Source organism: Meleagris gallopavo, chromosome 6 (assembly GCF_905368555.1).
Source record: "Meleagris gallopavo chromosome 6, MGAL_WU_HG_1.1, whole genome shotgun sequence".
NCBI lineage: Eukaryota > Metazoa > Chordata > Aves > Galliformes > Phasianidae > Meleagris > Meleagris gallopavo.
The window spans coordinates 27,354,675-27,372,234 of NC_139409.1; the positions used below are offsets into that span (position 1 = coordinate 27,354,675).

The following is a 17,560-nucleotide window of genomic DNA, read 5'->3' on the forward strand; positions in this document are numbered from 1 at the left end:
TCAGATTGACCTGACCTTAAAAAGCAAATCAACCAAGAAAAAACAGTCTTAGAATCAGTAGAAACTTTCATGGAATTTAGCTATACATCCCAGGTCAGATCAAATATAAATTTACCACTGCTTCTTAGATATTTGTAAATAAAAGACGACAAAGAGATCTTGCGGTTTCAGGCACAAAAACCCAGATTCTGAGATTAAAAAAAAAACACACCTAAACTGCAAGTTTTTTTTTTTATCCCAGCAAGTATCACTCCCAACAAAAATAGCCTTAGAGGCTGCAATACTAGCATGCTCAATTGTTCCTATAAGACTCAGTAACAAGCAATCAAGGGAGAAGTATGTAAGGGAGTCTGCTAAATTATTCTTTTGTGGCTTACTATTATTTTGCTTTTATTCCTTTTAAAAATATTTATAGGACCTGAAGACATTTTTATGACTGATTTTTGAGTACTGTTCTGTTACTAGGAAAGTGAGAAGTGTCCATTAAATCACACAGCACCTCATTTAAATACAAATGCAGTTAAGTTCTACATTTCTTTGCTGGATTGTCAGCAAAGAATTCACATCAGATTCTGTTTTCTTTCTTTTGAGTTTGGAGAGGGAGAGTTTGAAGTCTGTTTCAACAGGAAAAGGAGTAATCTCATTCAAGAGACATGACCTTTGGGAGAGTTCCTAACTTCCAACAATTTCATTGGGGTCAGTGGGGTGGGCAGGAGTGCACAAATGTGATTGGGGTGGGGGGGAGGGGGAGGAAGAAATATTTAAAAAACTGATAAAAATTTTTGTCCACAGTCTTCAACTCACCAGTGTAATATTCTGATCGCAGAGAAATGGTATTAAGATGTATCAGGTATTAAGATGTACATCAGGAAATGACATCAGGGAACAGAAAAGGAAGCACAGGAGGGTAAATTCATTTCTTGAGAAAAGCCTCATCATTAGTCACACCACCATGTTTCTCTGTTTCTGAATTAGTAGTCACTAGAAATGCTGCAGTAATTTTATTTCAAGTAACGTTAGATTTGTATCTCCTTATGAAACGCTATTTATTTTACACTCACAAAGATTTCTCCTGGTTTCTCCTGGACTTTTAACAACCTATAGGCAAAAGGAAAGGAACTTTCAAACCTCCTACAAAGCAGTAGGAGTGAGCGTAGCATAGAAGTAGACGGCACAGTTAAAAAAAAACGGTATGCAAACTTTTTTTTTTTTTTTTTCAGCTCCGGATATGAAGTCTCACAAAGCGTTAACATAACTCCCTCTGCCGGCAACGACATGCAATGATATTGCTAAAATAGCTCTCATGATCGCTTAGGGCAAAGCTACTTCTAACTGGAGAGTTAGCAGTCAGAGTGTAGGTAAGCTACAAATTCTTATACAGGCAGGCAGATCTCCCTATTCCTCTCTGAACGAAAGGAATATAAGTTTACCAAACTTCCTGAGTATTAACCATTTCAGTGCTCAGCCTGAGAGTCTCCTATTGTGCAACAGATCCAACACCATACTCGAAAATGTTCTCAATTCGCCAATTTCATTCCAATTTCGTATACTCAGAGCTCAAAAAGTAAATCATCAATAATGTAATAAACAGTATAAAAAGCTGTGTTTCCCACACACTCAAGTATTCTATTCAAAAGTTATCTTTAAATTCTTTGACTATAATATCAAAACATTTGCTGCTTGACGATCCAAAGAAAAACTATACGAGCATTGCCTCCTGTTTTAATTGAAGCATCATCACACTTCTACAGAAATCCTTATGCCACACGGAGATTTGTTTCTTTATTTTATAAATGCTCAGAGTACATTTACTTCAGGAGAGGAGATGAAGTAGGTAGAATATTTTAAAAGAAAGACACAGAAACCTGTTTTCAGATTATTGATGACAATTTATGATAGTTATGAAGCATTTCCTGTTGCTGAATTTTACCTTACGGCAGCCTTCCACCAGCTTTCCACCCAGCTATAGATTACCAACTATAGTGCAACGGTGACATCTAGTGGTTACTGAGGAGGGAATAAAATACTCTCCAAATACTCTGCCAAAACTAAAAACTAAAAACTTTCACACACCAGTGCCTGCGAACTTGCAGTTTATTGCTAACTACCAACTGCAGAACCACTGGCAGAGAACAGTCTTTCAATCCACATTAAAGTAAAATATATGGAAAAAAACAATTGTTATCCTATCCTATTCTTCCTTTTTTTTTTTTTTTTAACTGATGTTCAACTAATAAAACGATCCCAAATAAAAGTCCTTTTTTTTTTTTTTGCATTGACTTCACCCATTTGCATTTCAGTTTCTTCAACTTATGGAGTAATGTTGACCCACAGTGACAGCAGGTTACAGAATTTTGATCACTGTTTATGTATTTTTAGTATTTCCTCAGTAAAATGACTAGTTATTGCCTAATAACTAGGAAAAATACTCAAAAGGACAAATTGTCTAATAACGTACATTTACATAGCTTCCTTCTAATAACATGGCTTTTGATTTAACATGAAAATTATCCTCTACAAAAAGACTTACATTAATTTACCACAGAATTAAGTAGTTTTAAATTGAGAAAGAAAGAAGTGCAAACACTGCAAAATGCTCCCAGAAAAGCTGCAACTTCTGTTGCAAATGAGAAATACGTATTGAAAATGACCACCAGTTATCTCCTATAGTAATTTTCTACAGAGAATTTGCTACCCTGTGCTTAGGGTAAATATGTGGAAATAAAGGAATAAAATCCAACATAGATTTTGATGACAGGAAAGTAGTACATTTTTTTCCACTGAGCACCATATACCTTGAATTAGGAAAATAGTACATACAGTGATCCAAATAAACTGTAAGTTTTCGTCAGTATTTCTGTGGTAAGTTGATTAGTAAGAGCTAAATGTTTGACTATTATTATTTTGCAAGAATTGTATGTCTTATGCTAAATGCACAGCTGTCTTTTATATGGAAAATCTGACTATTTTTTGGGAAAATAAGATATTACGGAGTGACCACAGCCTAGATTTAGTTCAGGACATAGCACTGAAAGAAGAAAGGTAAATGTTATGTATAGTTTGACATTAGTATCTGGAAAAGAACTCAGAAAAGAAAATGTTTTATATCAAATAAAAAAAAACATTTGAAACATATGCTAAGATACACGTGCTCAAAATGAGCAAAAATACAGAACAGCAGGTGGCACTGGCAACATGCCAGAGCTAAAACAGCTGTGTTAAACAGGTATAAATTATTGATTGTATTATATTTGCCTCATCTTTAATGTGATGTTGTAAATGTATAGAGCCTAAGCTCCTCTTTCATTATACTACATCCTTTGGTCTAAGTGTTCACTCTGATACTGTTTCTTAGTACAGTTTATTAAGCTAGTTAAAAAGATGGAAGAATATATTCACACTGATGTATTATGATAGGATAAGAGTTAGCAGGCAAGAATCACTGCAGAAGAAATTCCATCTTGATGTGAAAAAGAAATCTTTTTCCCTTGAGAACAATTAAACTTTGGGAGCAGCTACCCACAGAATTGAGCCCATCTCACTGGAATTGTTCAAGACTGGATTTGAAAAGTCAGTGGATAAAATAATCTGACGCTTGCTTTCAATATGATGCTGGCCAAATTATCTCTAAAGTCCCTTACAGACTAGACTGTCCCATAATCCACTGTGGTTAAGCTACACAGCACATATGGAACTGCCAAGACACCACTCCAAGACAGCTGTAAAATATGCATGGGTAATAAAACATTCTTACAAGATGCTTCTGCAGCTAGCAATTCATTATATACTGTCAATAGAATAAACTAATGAGCTTTTCATAGCTTTCAGCTTCAATGCTGATGTTGTTTCAGACACTCAAATGTAGCTCTGACTTTGAAGGTACACTTGTGTTTTTTATACATCATTCAGATATAGTAAAGACAAGTAAAGTCATTCATTATAAAGATTATAGAGAAAAAAGACTTGAGGACCATGCTGATATGCAAGCAGAAACTTGACACTCTGATGTTAATACTTACATTCTCTAATCCAAGAAGGACCAAGAGTGGGATTGTTGTCATTCCTCCTTGGATCCACTCTTCTAGAGAAACAGTGCCATCATGATCATAGTCAATTTCTTCCATCATTTCATGAAGAATCTACGCAGTTTAATGAAAAGACTAATGAATTCCATACTCTAACATAACCAGACATTTAGGATCTATGATCTCTCATCTATGTGCAAAAAAATCCCACAAAATCTATATGGTACCTGTACAAGTCCTGCCAATTCAGAAAATGAAATGCAATATTTATATTTACATTTTAATAGAATCTAATATTAACAATTAGCACCTAAATATCCCAAACAAAAGTGCCCATTGTGTACTTACTATGTATAAGCAAGAGACAATCAATTTTAAGACATTTTCAGGATTACATCAGCTGCATTATACGTATTAATTACTATAAGCACTGAAGAAAAGCATTCAAATTTACCAAAGAATGCTTTACATATCAGAAATAATCAGGAAAAGATTTGAAAAAAGTGTTAATTTACAGTGCCATAGTGAAGCACAGACTATTATTATTTCTATCCTGCTAATATCTAGAATCTTACATTGGCATGAAGAACCACAAAACAAATAAAAATTGCCTCTATAACCACAAAAACTGGTGATGCTTACTGGGCTCAGTTCAGTAATATCCCATTCAAGGTACTCTGCCACATGCATCATTTGTGCAATGATATTTTCCAGCTCCTACAGATGAAAGAAAGAGTTATCATATTTAATGCAATATTAAAATTATAAATTCTACAGCAAGCAATTCCTAATTCAAACCTACAGCATTCAGTGACTATCAGCACTGAAACATACAGAAAAAAAACTTCACTTCTAATCACTAGCTGATAAACAGTCTTTTTTTTTTTAATTAACTTTTCACCATATGAAACTGAAAATAAATCAGAGATCCACTGAGCAGGACAAGAAAATTATTACATTTTTTAAAAGCAAATATTTTACATAGATGCATTTACCTTCACAAAAAAAAAACAAAATTGTTTTCTGTGTGAGAAGAAGGAACTGGGGGCTCCTAGTTGGCATGCTTCCTTAATTAGGAAAAATCTATTTTTGACATGAAAGAAAGACTAAAAAAAAAAAAATATTCCTATAACTATGACAATCAACTGTAGGTAAAACCTGCAGGCTAAATTAAGTAAGCATTATGGAGACACATGACCTTTTCACTTAAATCTCAAAAGGAGTTAAAAGTGATATACTGTATACTGCTATATGTGACTTGTTTTTCCAAAGTGCTGGACATTTGTACACAACGCAGATGGTCAGAACATCTGAAACTCAGGTATAGAATGCCTTCCCCTTGTAATGAAATCTTTGCTAATTTTGCTTTCATATACATCTCCAAGAGACATATTATAGTTTTAGGAGCCATATTAATGCATCCTGTATAGTAATATGATTAAAAATAAGAAGAAAATAAAAAAAGACTCCACATTAGCACTGTCAGCATTTGAAAATGTTTATGGTTGAAGAAACAGCAGCTTAATGGAAGAAATACTCAAAATTTGCTTTCAAAACAGGCAACTTTCTATTGACTATAATTTACAATGGTTCTATTAATCCAAGATTCACATTGTTTTATATAGCTTTTATATTAGGACACAGTCTTAAATCAACAAAATATTTAAAGTTACCGAACTATCCAGGTATCCATTTCCATCTGTATCATATAAACGAAACATAACTAGAAGGAGACAAAAAGAAGAAAACACAATTAGAAAATATAGTAACAACATTCTTTAATTAAAAAAAAATAAAAGACAAGTCGAGTTTCAAAAGACAAGCATTAGCATGTTTATACTAACTGCAGATCCACGGAAGATTTTGCATGAGGTTCTCTCACTGAATCTCCTACGACATTGCCTCCAGTGAGACATAATTGCACCTTTTTTCCACACAATCCCTCCAGAACCAACCTGGGTTTATGAATGTATTCCTGGTTTTTCCCAGAGATGGTCTGATCTGCTCTGTCAGGGAGGTACCACCAAAAGACTCTCAGACATGACATCACACACAGGAAAACATGCAGTTCGTCAACCAAATATTCATAAGCACACTTAAGTTACAATGCTATTCCACTCTCTTGACTGCAACTATTACTATTGCTTTAAAAATGCTTTCTGATCTACACTAAGTGAAATAGAAGATTTTATACCAAATCAGGAGAATCCAACAAAAAACATTACTCGCAGGCTACTAGCACGAATCCTGCCTGTACCAAACTAAATTAAAACAGTCTTGCCAATATGCTGAAGATCTGCCTAGACAAGAATCATTGCATTTTGGTGATATCCAGAAGAAATACATACTTTCAAGTTTCTATCACTACCTGCCCCCAGCCACAAGAGTGGGCATATCCACTATTACGAAAATATTTCAAAGCAGCTTCTTCAGCCAGTTGTGTATATCAAAAAACTGCAAAGCAGGAAGAAGCTTCAACCTTTAGTAGAAATCTATTTTCAAAGAAGTAAGAAGAGGGCTTATCTACAGGTGGTTGCAGGAAACTGTTATGCCTCAATTCATAGCAAAACCCAAGCAGTAATCAACTTATTAGATGGCTTGGAAAAAAAGTAATGTATGGCCTGGTCAGCAGTGAACAGTACCACACAATAGATCCATATGAAAATGCTCTCACAGTCCAGTAAATTCTGCAAGAAAAAGTTATCTTTTTCAGGCAACAATAGAAGGGAGTGATTAGAGTAAAGTTTGAAAAGAATTTGATTACTTTTGACTTGGAGCAAAACATGCTTCACAGGTACATGGCTTGAATTGTATCCTTTCATCCCCTATCTGCTTCCCAAGTTGATCACTAAACTTTCCACCACATCATCAATACTAGCCAACGTGATTTCACACTACTCTTAAGAACTGTAATATAAGATTGAAGATTTTTACTCTAGTACTTTGTTGCAAGTTACAAAAGTCCATTAATTACAGTCTAAAAAACCTACACAAATATGTTTCTTAGCCTGTGAATTATGTTGCTTCTGTGGAATATAACAGTTAGTATTAAAGCCATCAGAAATTGTAACATCCCTACTAATACACTTCTGCCAGAGCTGCTGAGCTGTGCTCAGTGCAAGACAGCTAATAATATATGGCAGAAATAGCATTAAGCATTCAGTTTCCATAGAGAATCACTGAATCATTAAGCATTAAAGTCATTTGGTTCTCTATCCTCCTCCACCGCTATTGCAGTACAACAGTTGAAATGTTCTACAATTATCACAAAAGCAACAGGTGTTTAGCATCTCCCTGTGCATTCCTCTTTCCAGAGAAGCAGTGTTTCCAACTTGTATATTATTTTTTCCTTTAACACCAATCAGTACTTCAAATTTGTCATTTGAAAATAGACATTAGTACAATTATAACTGTTCCACTTCTGTAGTAAACAAAGCCTGCACTCATATATGTATTGGGTATCTGTGTATTGTTTAGATTGAATAATTACCCAGCTGGCATGGTATGCAATCATTTTCCATTCACACCCTCCTAAATATTTGTGTTCTTACTGATTTACCCAATCGAAGTGAAAAACAAACAACAACAAAATGATAAAAATAATTGAGCAAAAATCTTAATAAAAACTACAGAGTTAATTCTTTATATTCCTTTCTCACTCCTTTACATGCCAGCACTGACTGGACACATATATCTATTACAAGAGTACATACTTTTTGCAAACGATGCATAAATGTATTAAAAAATAATTGAAAATATTAGATCACTTGCTGCACTGCTGTAGTTTCCCCTGCAACTTCTGGATTTCTAAGCATGGAAGTTATAAAAGATGGCATCCCAGAAGCACCAAAATTGTGTGGTATGGCCTTTCAAGAAGAAACTGGGGAACTGGAGATATGTGTCCAGCATCCTTTGACATACTGAGAAAAACATACAAATTAAGGAAATGGTCTGTCCTGATGTCATATCCCTCATAAAACTCAAACAATTGTCAGCTAAAATGACTTCCACCGTTGAGGTCACTAAAGGAAGAGAAGTTGAGCCATGGGATACCATTGTTCGCTTCCTCAGAAGTACCCTGCATATTTAAAAGAGGCTTTTCTTATACATACAAGAATGACAGTGTGGGAGAATAGAATAGAATTTCTACAGATCGAGTTCACAGAGCACAGGGGTACTTAACATCATAGATGTACCATTATTTTTAAACATTACATATATATGTAGTATATCCTTAAAAAGAGAACTTGAATTTTTCCAATGCATCCATTCTATGACAGTTTGGGATATATTTAGTCCATACATGATTTGAGAACAGATATGCTGAGTGTTTTAAACATGTGAGTTTCATTGTGCTGAAGACTTCCAGGAATACAATGCTAATAGGTTAAAGAAGCTATACGTCTGCTAAAATATTTGCAAATCTATGAAAACCTGCTGATCATATAGACTCAAAGTATAAATGAATAAAATCCTTTCGGTGCATTTTATCCTTAAAAGTCCTTCAGTTTATATCAGGTTTTACTTGAGACCATCGCTTCCATGTTCTGCTTGTTTAGAATCTAGTTTCCAAACACTCTGCTAAAACTCAGAGTCTCTCAATCTTTTATCAACAGAAAATTACAGATGTGAGATTAGTATTAATATTGGCAACTCTGGAATATTTTTTTTTTTTTCCCTCCCATGCAACTAATTCTCACTCTACTCTGCAGCCACAGAACCTACTATTATACAATTATTTCAGACAAAGGGTTAAATTATACCAATCATTCATAAGGAGGATTCAGATATAATCATTAGGGAAATCTACATACTAACGGTATGATGTAGTATAAACTTTATACACTAAAAAGTGACAGAGTAGCATATCAATCTATGCAATAACCATACCCTTAATTCATGTAATAAATCCATATAACCTTGAATATATTTAATATATAAACACAATACATTTATTAGACCAGGCTTTAGCTCGTAAATCATAAATAGCCTTTTGTCTATACAGTTCCTGCCTGGGAAAAATCTGTGAAATATTCTCTACGTTAGAATAATCCCATTCTTTCATCTCCGTCCCTTTTTCATTGTACTGGTTTCTGACACCAGGGGAGGCACTTGCTCTTTCTTTCATGCTCAGTGCATAGAGCTCCTAACAGCTCCAATATGGTTTGCATGAATTGCTATACGGTGAAACAGTTACCACATTGTTAGCTGAATTCAGTCCTAGAATCCTAGCTCCATTTGCTTGTGTTTGAAATGCACATAAACAAATTTAGCCTCATATTTTAATAACATAATACTAAATTATTATTATCAAATTTAGGGCTGACTCCCTACAATATCTATCAGTAAATTTACAGTACAAAATTATAACTGTAACTTAAGTATAGGTAAACAAAACATCAGAGTTCTTCAAAAACATGTGTTCAGGTAACCTTGTAATGAATTTGTTTCTCCAACTCTCTATATATATACATTTGTTTTCCATACAGCATTGAAGCCATACAATTTTGATAGTTTTGTATATTAAAATATACCTGGTCTCCAGAAGAAATTTGATTGTTTACCTGTCTAAAAAATTAACTTCTAAAACTCCATAAAGGAGAAATATACTTTTTTTTTCTTTTTTCTCTGATTTGCAGATCACGTTGTTTTGTTTCTCTTTTTTTTGTGTGTGTGTGGTTTTTTTGTTTTGTTTTCTTTATTTGCTTGCTTTTGTTTTTTATTAGATAGAGGTTTTTGGCTTTAATGAATGAGGCCCCTAATTCAAAAACAAAATTAATCCTAACTCCCAGAATCAAAAGTTCATTGCACTACCAACAGCAGTATAGACTTAGATCACGTTTTACTTTGTTGAATTCACAAGAGATCCCAAAGCCCAAATTCTTTGTCTGAATTAGTTCATTTTCTACAGATTATTAATCACTTCTGTATTTACATTGCATAGCATCCACAGTGTATTTCATTTGCTTTTGATATAATTTTTCATTAGTTTTCCTTGAAAACAAATGTATACATAGAAGTAAGCTCATGTTTTTTTTTAAAAAAAAGAGAAAAAACCAACAACACATAAACAACATACATTCTAGCTTGTCTTCAGGTCTTCCTCTTTCTAACAGTGATAAATAACAAACAATGTCTTTCAGCTGGATCGCATCTGGTAAATTCAAGTTGGCAGGTGTAGGAGGTCGGGATGTAGAGGTACCTTTGTTAAGTCTCAGACCTGGAAATAAAATACATCCTTTGTTACTCTTACTATAGGATATAAGCAGAGAATACAATCCAGAGCTTTTACGTACATGCATGCAGCATTTTTCAATTTGAATTACACATGATATCTTAATTTAAATCAAGCTGTGAAATTTTGAACAATTGATATATACATAGTTTATCCAAAAAAATGTAGAATTAAAATGAGAATGAGATACTGCACAGGTAAAGCAAGCTATAATAAAAATAAATCAAGTATGGGAATAGTATTCCTGCTTTTTCATTTAAGTTGACCTGATATCATTTTACTGTAAAATGATTTTGGTGAATATTTTTATTACATAGTACATACATGTTAAATTAAGCATCAAAGTAATCCCTGCCCAACTCTGTATTCATTTCTCAGTGCTTGTAAAAGTTTTTTCTATTTACAGATTGTTTACACATATAATATTTAAAGATGTTTTAGTGACAAAGAAAACTCTGAAAACACTCAAATCTATAATCTTCTCCAAAACAGAGCTAGTAGTGTGTCACAGCAACATCTATTTAAAATGTGGAAAATCTCTCTACAGAATATTATGAAAATATACATAGAATTTAAGTAACTATCATAATTACTCAAACGTCATGATTAAATAAGAGCAAACAGGTACACAAAAAATAAAATTTGAATGAAGTTCATGTTTTCAGGCAGATATACACTAAGTGTAAATATTTAAATGAAAAAATATATTTAATAGAACTATATTCTACTAGTGGAGCTTGCATGTCAGTAAGTAAAATTAAAATTAAGATAGTATAAAATGTTACTAAGATGCTATCTTTAATCACACAGTTTACACAAACAGTGTACATGAATCCTATGCACAAAATAAAAGTAATTATAAATCTGAGACCTACTCATCTTAAAAATGCATAGACTCACATTCCACCGAAAAATGAAAATGATAAATAAGCTTTAAGATAAAGTTTTAGATTATGATCAGCTGCAAGGTACAAGTCAAATCATAATGAGAAGTGGAAGCAAGGTAGATGCCATACTGACTTACAGTGCTGATGCTTACCTGGCATCTGTTTCCATCTCTCTTCAGACACTTTAACTGAAAATACAATTTATAAACAGACATGAGTGGACTGAAATAAACCAAGTGAAAAATGGGCACGTAGAGAGACTTATGAACCCCGCTTGTGATATTCAGTAGCTCTTGCGTTCCTTCTCAATTTCCAGAAGAATGTCAAATATATCTGACAGATTTCTTTCTCAATATGATTGGGGTTTTTTCACCACTGTTAACATTTAAAGACTGCTAGATATCCTAAAATGAAACTTTCTGTAATTTTCATTTGCACATGACCATGTACAAATACCTACTTTGTCACTTTGAATGCTTCAAATTATAAAAAAATAAAATCTAGTTTAAATCTCAAGCAATCAAATTGTCTTTATAGAAAGCATATTCTTAGGCACAAATAATGATAATTCTTGTATGAGATGAACTGCACTCTTTCTCTAAATATGCTTTGGATATAACAATTTATCAACCAGTCCTTCTGACATTACACTATATACATATGGAAAACTACTAAATTGAAGATGAAAATGAACTACTAAATAGAAAAAATGTGTGAGGGAGAAAAAGTTTAGGAGTTAAAAGCCATTGTAAGAAACCTAGAATACAGTTTTAACAGTAGAATTCACTTTTTTTCCTCTTGTTTTTTAAACTGCTACTAAGAATGAAAAGTATCAGAGAGAATTACAACAAAAGCAAGGCTGAGGACAGCCTATACTAGGCAGAATTCAGCGATAAATCTGACAGTGACTTACAAACAGCCACTATCATCTCTATGTAAAAAGTGTCAAAATAAACTCAATATCAGAATAATAAAAGGTGAAATTGTTATTATCAGGCAAAAGTGTTAAAATGGTGGCTGGTATGATATGTGTTTATTGCTGCTGATTCTCACTTTAGAATGAAAACTTCCAGGAAAAATTAAAAGCAATGACAATAGAAATTGTGTGGTGGATACATTATAGGCAACAGAATCCATATGCATAGCAGAAAAAAAAATATGCAGTGCTGAAAATATGTGACATAATAAACAGCTTTCACAATATATTTCGATATGCTTAGAGATGCTATCACAAAGTAAAGTAATGAAAAATTGCCCAAAATGACTTGCTCACTTCTGTGAGCAAGTCACTATCAGAGCTGTACTTAGCAATAGTTTGTACTTAGCAATAGGTTTTGGATACTCCACACAACTGAGTACACTATTATTTATTAAGCCTACTTCCCTGTATGTGGAACCAGTCTAGATAGCAAGTCCAGGATGCTGGAAATGTAATGTCTATAAAGCTGATATTTTTCAAAGATGCTTCCAGGCATTTCTGACTAGAAGGAATAAAGATACCTCAAGTATTCAATTTCAATGAAAAGAGGAGTCATACCATCAATGAGGCAAGCAAATTTTGCTAGCAGAAAAAAAAAAAAAAAGTCTAACTGCATGCTACGACAATTTTATATACAGAAAGAGAGAGAGAGAGAGATAGTCAAAAAATAAACATAAAGCAAGAAGTGGAAATAACAGTTACTGGAAGCTAAAAAAAAAATTGAAATCCATTCATTTAACATAATTAATTGAGAATGGCATGTGCCAAAACCAAAAATGAGGCCGGATTCAGTGGATGATACCTGAAAGTGTACAATTAATACTGTACACTAAGGCATCTACAGAAATCTATAGAGCTTCATACCTGCATGTTAGCTAGCATTTTAGCTAGTAGCATTTCTATCAAATTCACAGTTTCTGCATAAGTTGCAATTTGAAGACACCTACTCTTAATATGAAGAATTCCAGCAATTAAGAATCCATCAAACCATTTGGTAAAATGTTCTAAATGCTTGATTATCCCAGCTGTTCAGTATATGAAATTTATTTCTTTAAACTAGCCTAGCTTCTACTTTTAGCTACTTAATTTTGACAGAGTTCCCAAATTAGTACTGTGCCAAATCAAAGATTTCAAGTTAGGATAATCATGTTAAATCTATTCTCCAAGAATTAATGAAAAGTTTTATATAGTTTTCTAAGTTGAAAGTTGTAAACAATATTTTGCCTGGAAGTATTTCAACATGTTATCATCTGCACTTAGGATCATGTTACACAAAAATGTTTAATGTAGCATTAAAATTTTACTGCATTAAAGACATAGTTTTTACACTGGATAAAAGAACTACTGCTAACTGTTAGAGGACATTTAAAATATCAGTAACTGTAAGTATTTAAGATTACTAAGAGCAGCATCATAACTAATTAAGAGAAGCAGCACTAATTGGGTAGAGAAACTGCGAAGCACAGCAGAAGCCTCCTGCATGAGGCTTTGAAGGTTTTTAAGTGTTTATTGTAGCCAGCAAGACCATGTAGGCATAGCAATTTGATTAGCATTAATGGAACAAATATAATCTACTTTGATGCCTAGCTGCAACACTGCTGTGAATTAAAAAGATGAAACTATTAAATATCCATTTATCTTCACAATATTCCTTGCTCATGCCTGACTAAGGTTATCCAATTTCATAAATATCAGAACAAAAAAGAAGTACACGTAGTTCAGAATTCTACATATTTATCACTTATTAAAGTAAGTGGCAGGGGAATGCAACTTTCAATTCTTATATTACTTTGATTGTATTACTTACCTCCAGAAAGGAGCGGGGGTTTGTTTTTTATTAATGGGCTGCAGTGAGAGATTTTGTTGCTAAATGATGTAAAAAGATGCTCAATGAAATCATCAGGTAGCTCTGCCTCCAGAAAAGTCTTCATGAACAGCTTGAATCCCTCTAAATCAATTGTCTAGAGGAGAAAAAAATATAATAGGAATTGCTTCCTTTTTAAACACTTTCAAACTATGAATCAGAAAATATTCTGTTAGCAAATATTTTAGACTATCCTCAAAAATATTGATTCCTGAAGATACAGTCTACGTACTTAGTCCAGAAGTGACTGATTATTTAATTGTCACTTTGGAAACCGACTGTATTTGTTCAATTGCCTTGAATACAAGAAAAGGCAGTCTGTAGTAAATTCAGAGCATTTCTATAAAGATCCTTAAGTGCAATCCTGACTAGCTTCTTGATTACAATGTAGTTTAACAACTAAAGGTGGTTATAGAACTCATAGGGGATGTACATACTAACTTTTAGCTTTTCTCACAAGCTATACAGTTATACAGACAACAAGCAGGGGATTTCTGGATTCCAAATTCAGGCAATTGAAGGCCACCTGTCTTTTCCAGGTGGCAAAACAGTTTGCTGATATTTGTCAAAGAGGAACAGATCAGCTCTAACAGTAAAATTAGTGCTGAAACTTCATAACACTATGGGTTGTTAGGGAGGTTGTCAAATTGAAACATTTTTCATTTAGTTTAATTTGGTTTTGCTTTTGGCAGCAAAATGATTCCTTACTGATTTCTACCTGGTAAGGTAGTATTATCTGTTTTAAGCAGTAACATGAATGTAAACCATTACGATCCCATTTTATCTTTTTTAATACAAAACTTCTAAACAGGTGGGAAATGCATAAGAGATCTTAAGACAGTTTCACTGTTATCTCTGAAATAACTGTGACACAGTTGCATACATATTAATGATGCTACTCAATTACACGTGAATTTAAGAAAACGGCTTATCACTCATTAATTGATAAAATATAAAATGTCGCTGTCTTTCATTTTAGATCAGAAAGTAACTTCAGTAACTTTTCATCTTTGAATAGTTAAAAGAGAAAGGCCTACAATTCCACAAAATCAACTTGTTGAAAACTCCCCATGCTTGAGGAAAATTCTGCTCTTGTCTGTTGAAGTCTAGTTCAACACCTTATGTTCAGTACAGTCAATACAGCCTTAGGAAAGAAAAGACTAGCAAGACTTGAAATCAGGCCAGGAAAAGGAAAACGGAAACTAGATTTTTCACAGTATCTCTGTGACTTCAGAATCTGAGTCACAGTGTGTATTATATTAAAGTCATTGTAAAAATTATTTCAAAGCTTTCGAGTAGTGATTTCTCTCCCTCCCTCCTCTACTCCGTCTTCCCCCTCCCTCCCCCCCTTTTTTTTTTAATATGAGACAAAGAAGTTTTATTCCTATATGAAATAAGGTGTTTCCCACTGAGGCATTAGCTGCCTCAGGGTAATGTTTTAGATGCATATCACTCTCCTTACTAGAAACTAACAACACAGATTGCAAAATTTGATCTTGTGCAAATCTTTATTAGAAATGCAAACTTGGCAAATGAGCTGACCTTCTAATATAGAACACCTAATTTGGCAAAGAAACTAAGTGAAACCAACAGAGCTCTCACCTACTGAACACATTAACAGCAGAAGACAAAACAAAAAAATGCCTACAGGAGACTCAAAATGGAAATAGTCAATCTTGGATACAGAGTACCTTATCATCACAGAGTTTCAGTCACTACCTTCTAACTTGGTAAATCACATACTGTTTCAGTAATGCTCTAAGTTTTTATCCTCAATAATAAAGTCCCTGATAGTCACTTCAATGTTTACGAACAATGAAAACACAGTAGCAAAAGGATATAAATTAGCAACCAAGGTCATTAGCTTACATGATATAAATGGTTTTTTTTTGTTTTTTTTTTTTAAATCTGCAAGCATAACAAATACACCAATCACTAAACCAATTGACTTCAACAACCTGAAATTACTTTGTGTTGTTCACCAATGATGCATTTGTTAGCTCTTTCATTACATTACATATAAAGAAGAATAACCAAGTGAAAAAGACAAAAACAAATTACAATCCAATTAGTTTATCTATGGACATACAAGATATCTCTGCACTACATAAAGCTTTACTATCATTATTATTTTCCTTGTTTGTATATGTGTCTGCTAAAATATTCCTTAAGATTATATATCTTATATAGATATAGATACAGATTTCTAAACTGCTGTCTCATTAATATTAGCCAATATCAGCAATAACTAAATCCCTTATGCCACATTTTTCTATTTATATGCTTAGAACTGTGCCTGGGTAGAGATATGAGCTAAAAAAATAAGGTTAAATTGTTGTGCTTCTTTCTTCCTTCTACTCTCTTTCTGAATGAAATTCAAACTTTTCATTATTTTCTAAAGATGTTCAGACCTTATGTCCTCCTTATGATCCTTGTGTCCTCCAAAGCAAGTATTCCAAACATGTTTTCTGGCCATGGAAGACAACAGATACTATCACTTGGTTGTCATGTCTACTTGATATATTTGACACACTGACTGCCACTGATTATGGTGCCTAGCAAAGGAGAAAAGAGAGTGGTTGTTCTAAAAAGCTGTTTCAGAGTTAGATTTATTCAACTGAAAGTTCTTTATCCTCTGCTCTCTCATACTCTTCCCCCCATGGAAACAGCAGGATTCATAAAACAAATCAGATGTCATACACCCGAAAGTTCTCAAATGAAGCTGCAAGTTCAGCTAGGAGATGGTAAGTGAATTAAACACAGATCAGAAATGTTGATAACTGTCCAAAATAGAGATGAAAAAACACAAGCTGTACCAAATGAATGTGTAACAGTCCTGCCTTAAGAAGGCCTATGAACAGATTCCTGCAATAAGGTTCTTGTCTATATAAAAAAGACAAAATCCTTGTTTCTAAAACTCCGTAGCTGAGTAACAAGACCTGTGTAACTCAGAGCAAATTATCCTAATAGGAACTAACAGGTACCACAGTCACATTTGAAGATTTGTTTTCGTAAATGTCTCCAGAGTACAGAGCAAAACTGAGCTAGACTAGCAGGGCTAGTAGTAGTTAGACTATCCATCTAGTTCACAAAAAAGGAGATTTTTCAAGGAAGGCTCACCTACAGATATTGTCAATGTTTTGACTATCATCTCTCTCACTGTAATATACACAACCTTTATATAACAGCAGAAAAGAAAAAAAAAAGAGATTAATGTCTTAAAAGAAGTCCTGAGAGGACCACCGTGTAAGACTCATGTTACAGGTGTACTATTGTCACTCATTTTTAGTACTGACTATATTTCAATTGGAACAGAACACTTAAAGATATGAAAACATGCTGAAACTCACCTAATGTAAATTAACTTTCACAGAAAAGAGGAACAACACACAATATTATGAACATTTTCCTTTTCTGCAGTCATATGTTAGTTTTATTTTTTCCTTGTGAAATTCTACTGTTCAAAACTACGAAGATACCTCAGTAAATAAATAGTCTTTCTCTAATTGCTAGCATACTTTCTCTGCACCAAAGGGACCACACAATTCTTTGGGAACCAAAAAGTGAGGG

General features: G+C 33.5%; 1 protein-coding gene across 3 annotated transcripts in view; it reads right to left on the reverse strand.

Annotated features, from left to right (window-relative positions):
• DGKB (diacylglycerol kinase beta) overlaps nt 1-17,560 on the reverse strand; it is a 339,795-nt gene that overhangs the window by 249,102 nt on the left and 73,133 nt on the right. For all 3 annotated transcript variants that reach the window (XM_085226116.1, XM_085226115.1, XM_010712729.4), the window contains exons 4-9: nt 13,934-14,087; nt 11,300-11,335; nt 10,105-10,245; nt 5,699-5,748; nt 4,668-4,742; nt 4,020-4,139 (exon numbers count right to left, since the gene is read on the reverse strand). In XM_085226116.1, the coding sequence (XP_085082242.1) occupies nt 4,020-4,139; nt 4,668-4,742; nt 5,699-5,748; nt 10,105-10,245; nt 11,300-11,335; nt 13,934-14,087 (576 nt within the window). The remainder of the gene's footprint in view (nt 1-4,019; nt 4,140-4,667; nt 4,743-5,698; nt 5,749-10,104; nt 10,246-11,299; nt 11,336-13,933; nt 14,088-17,560) is intronic.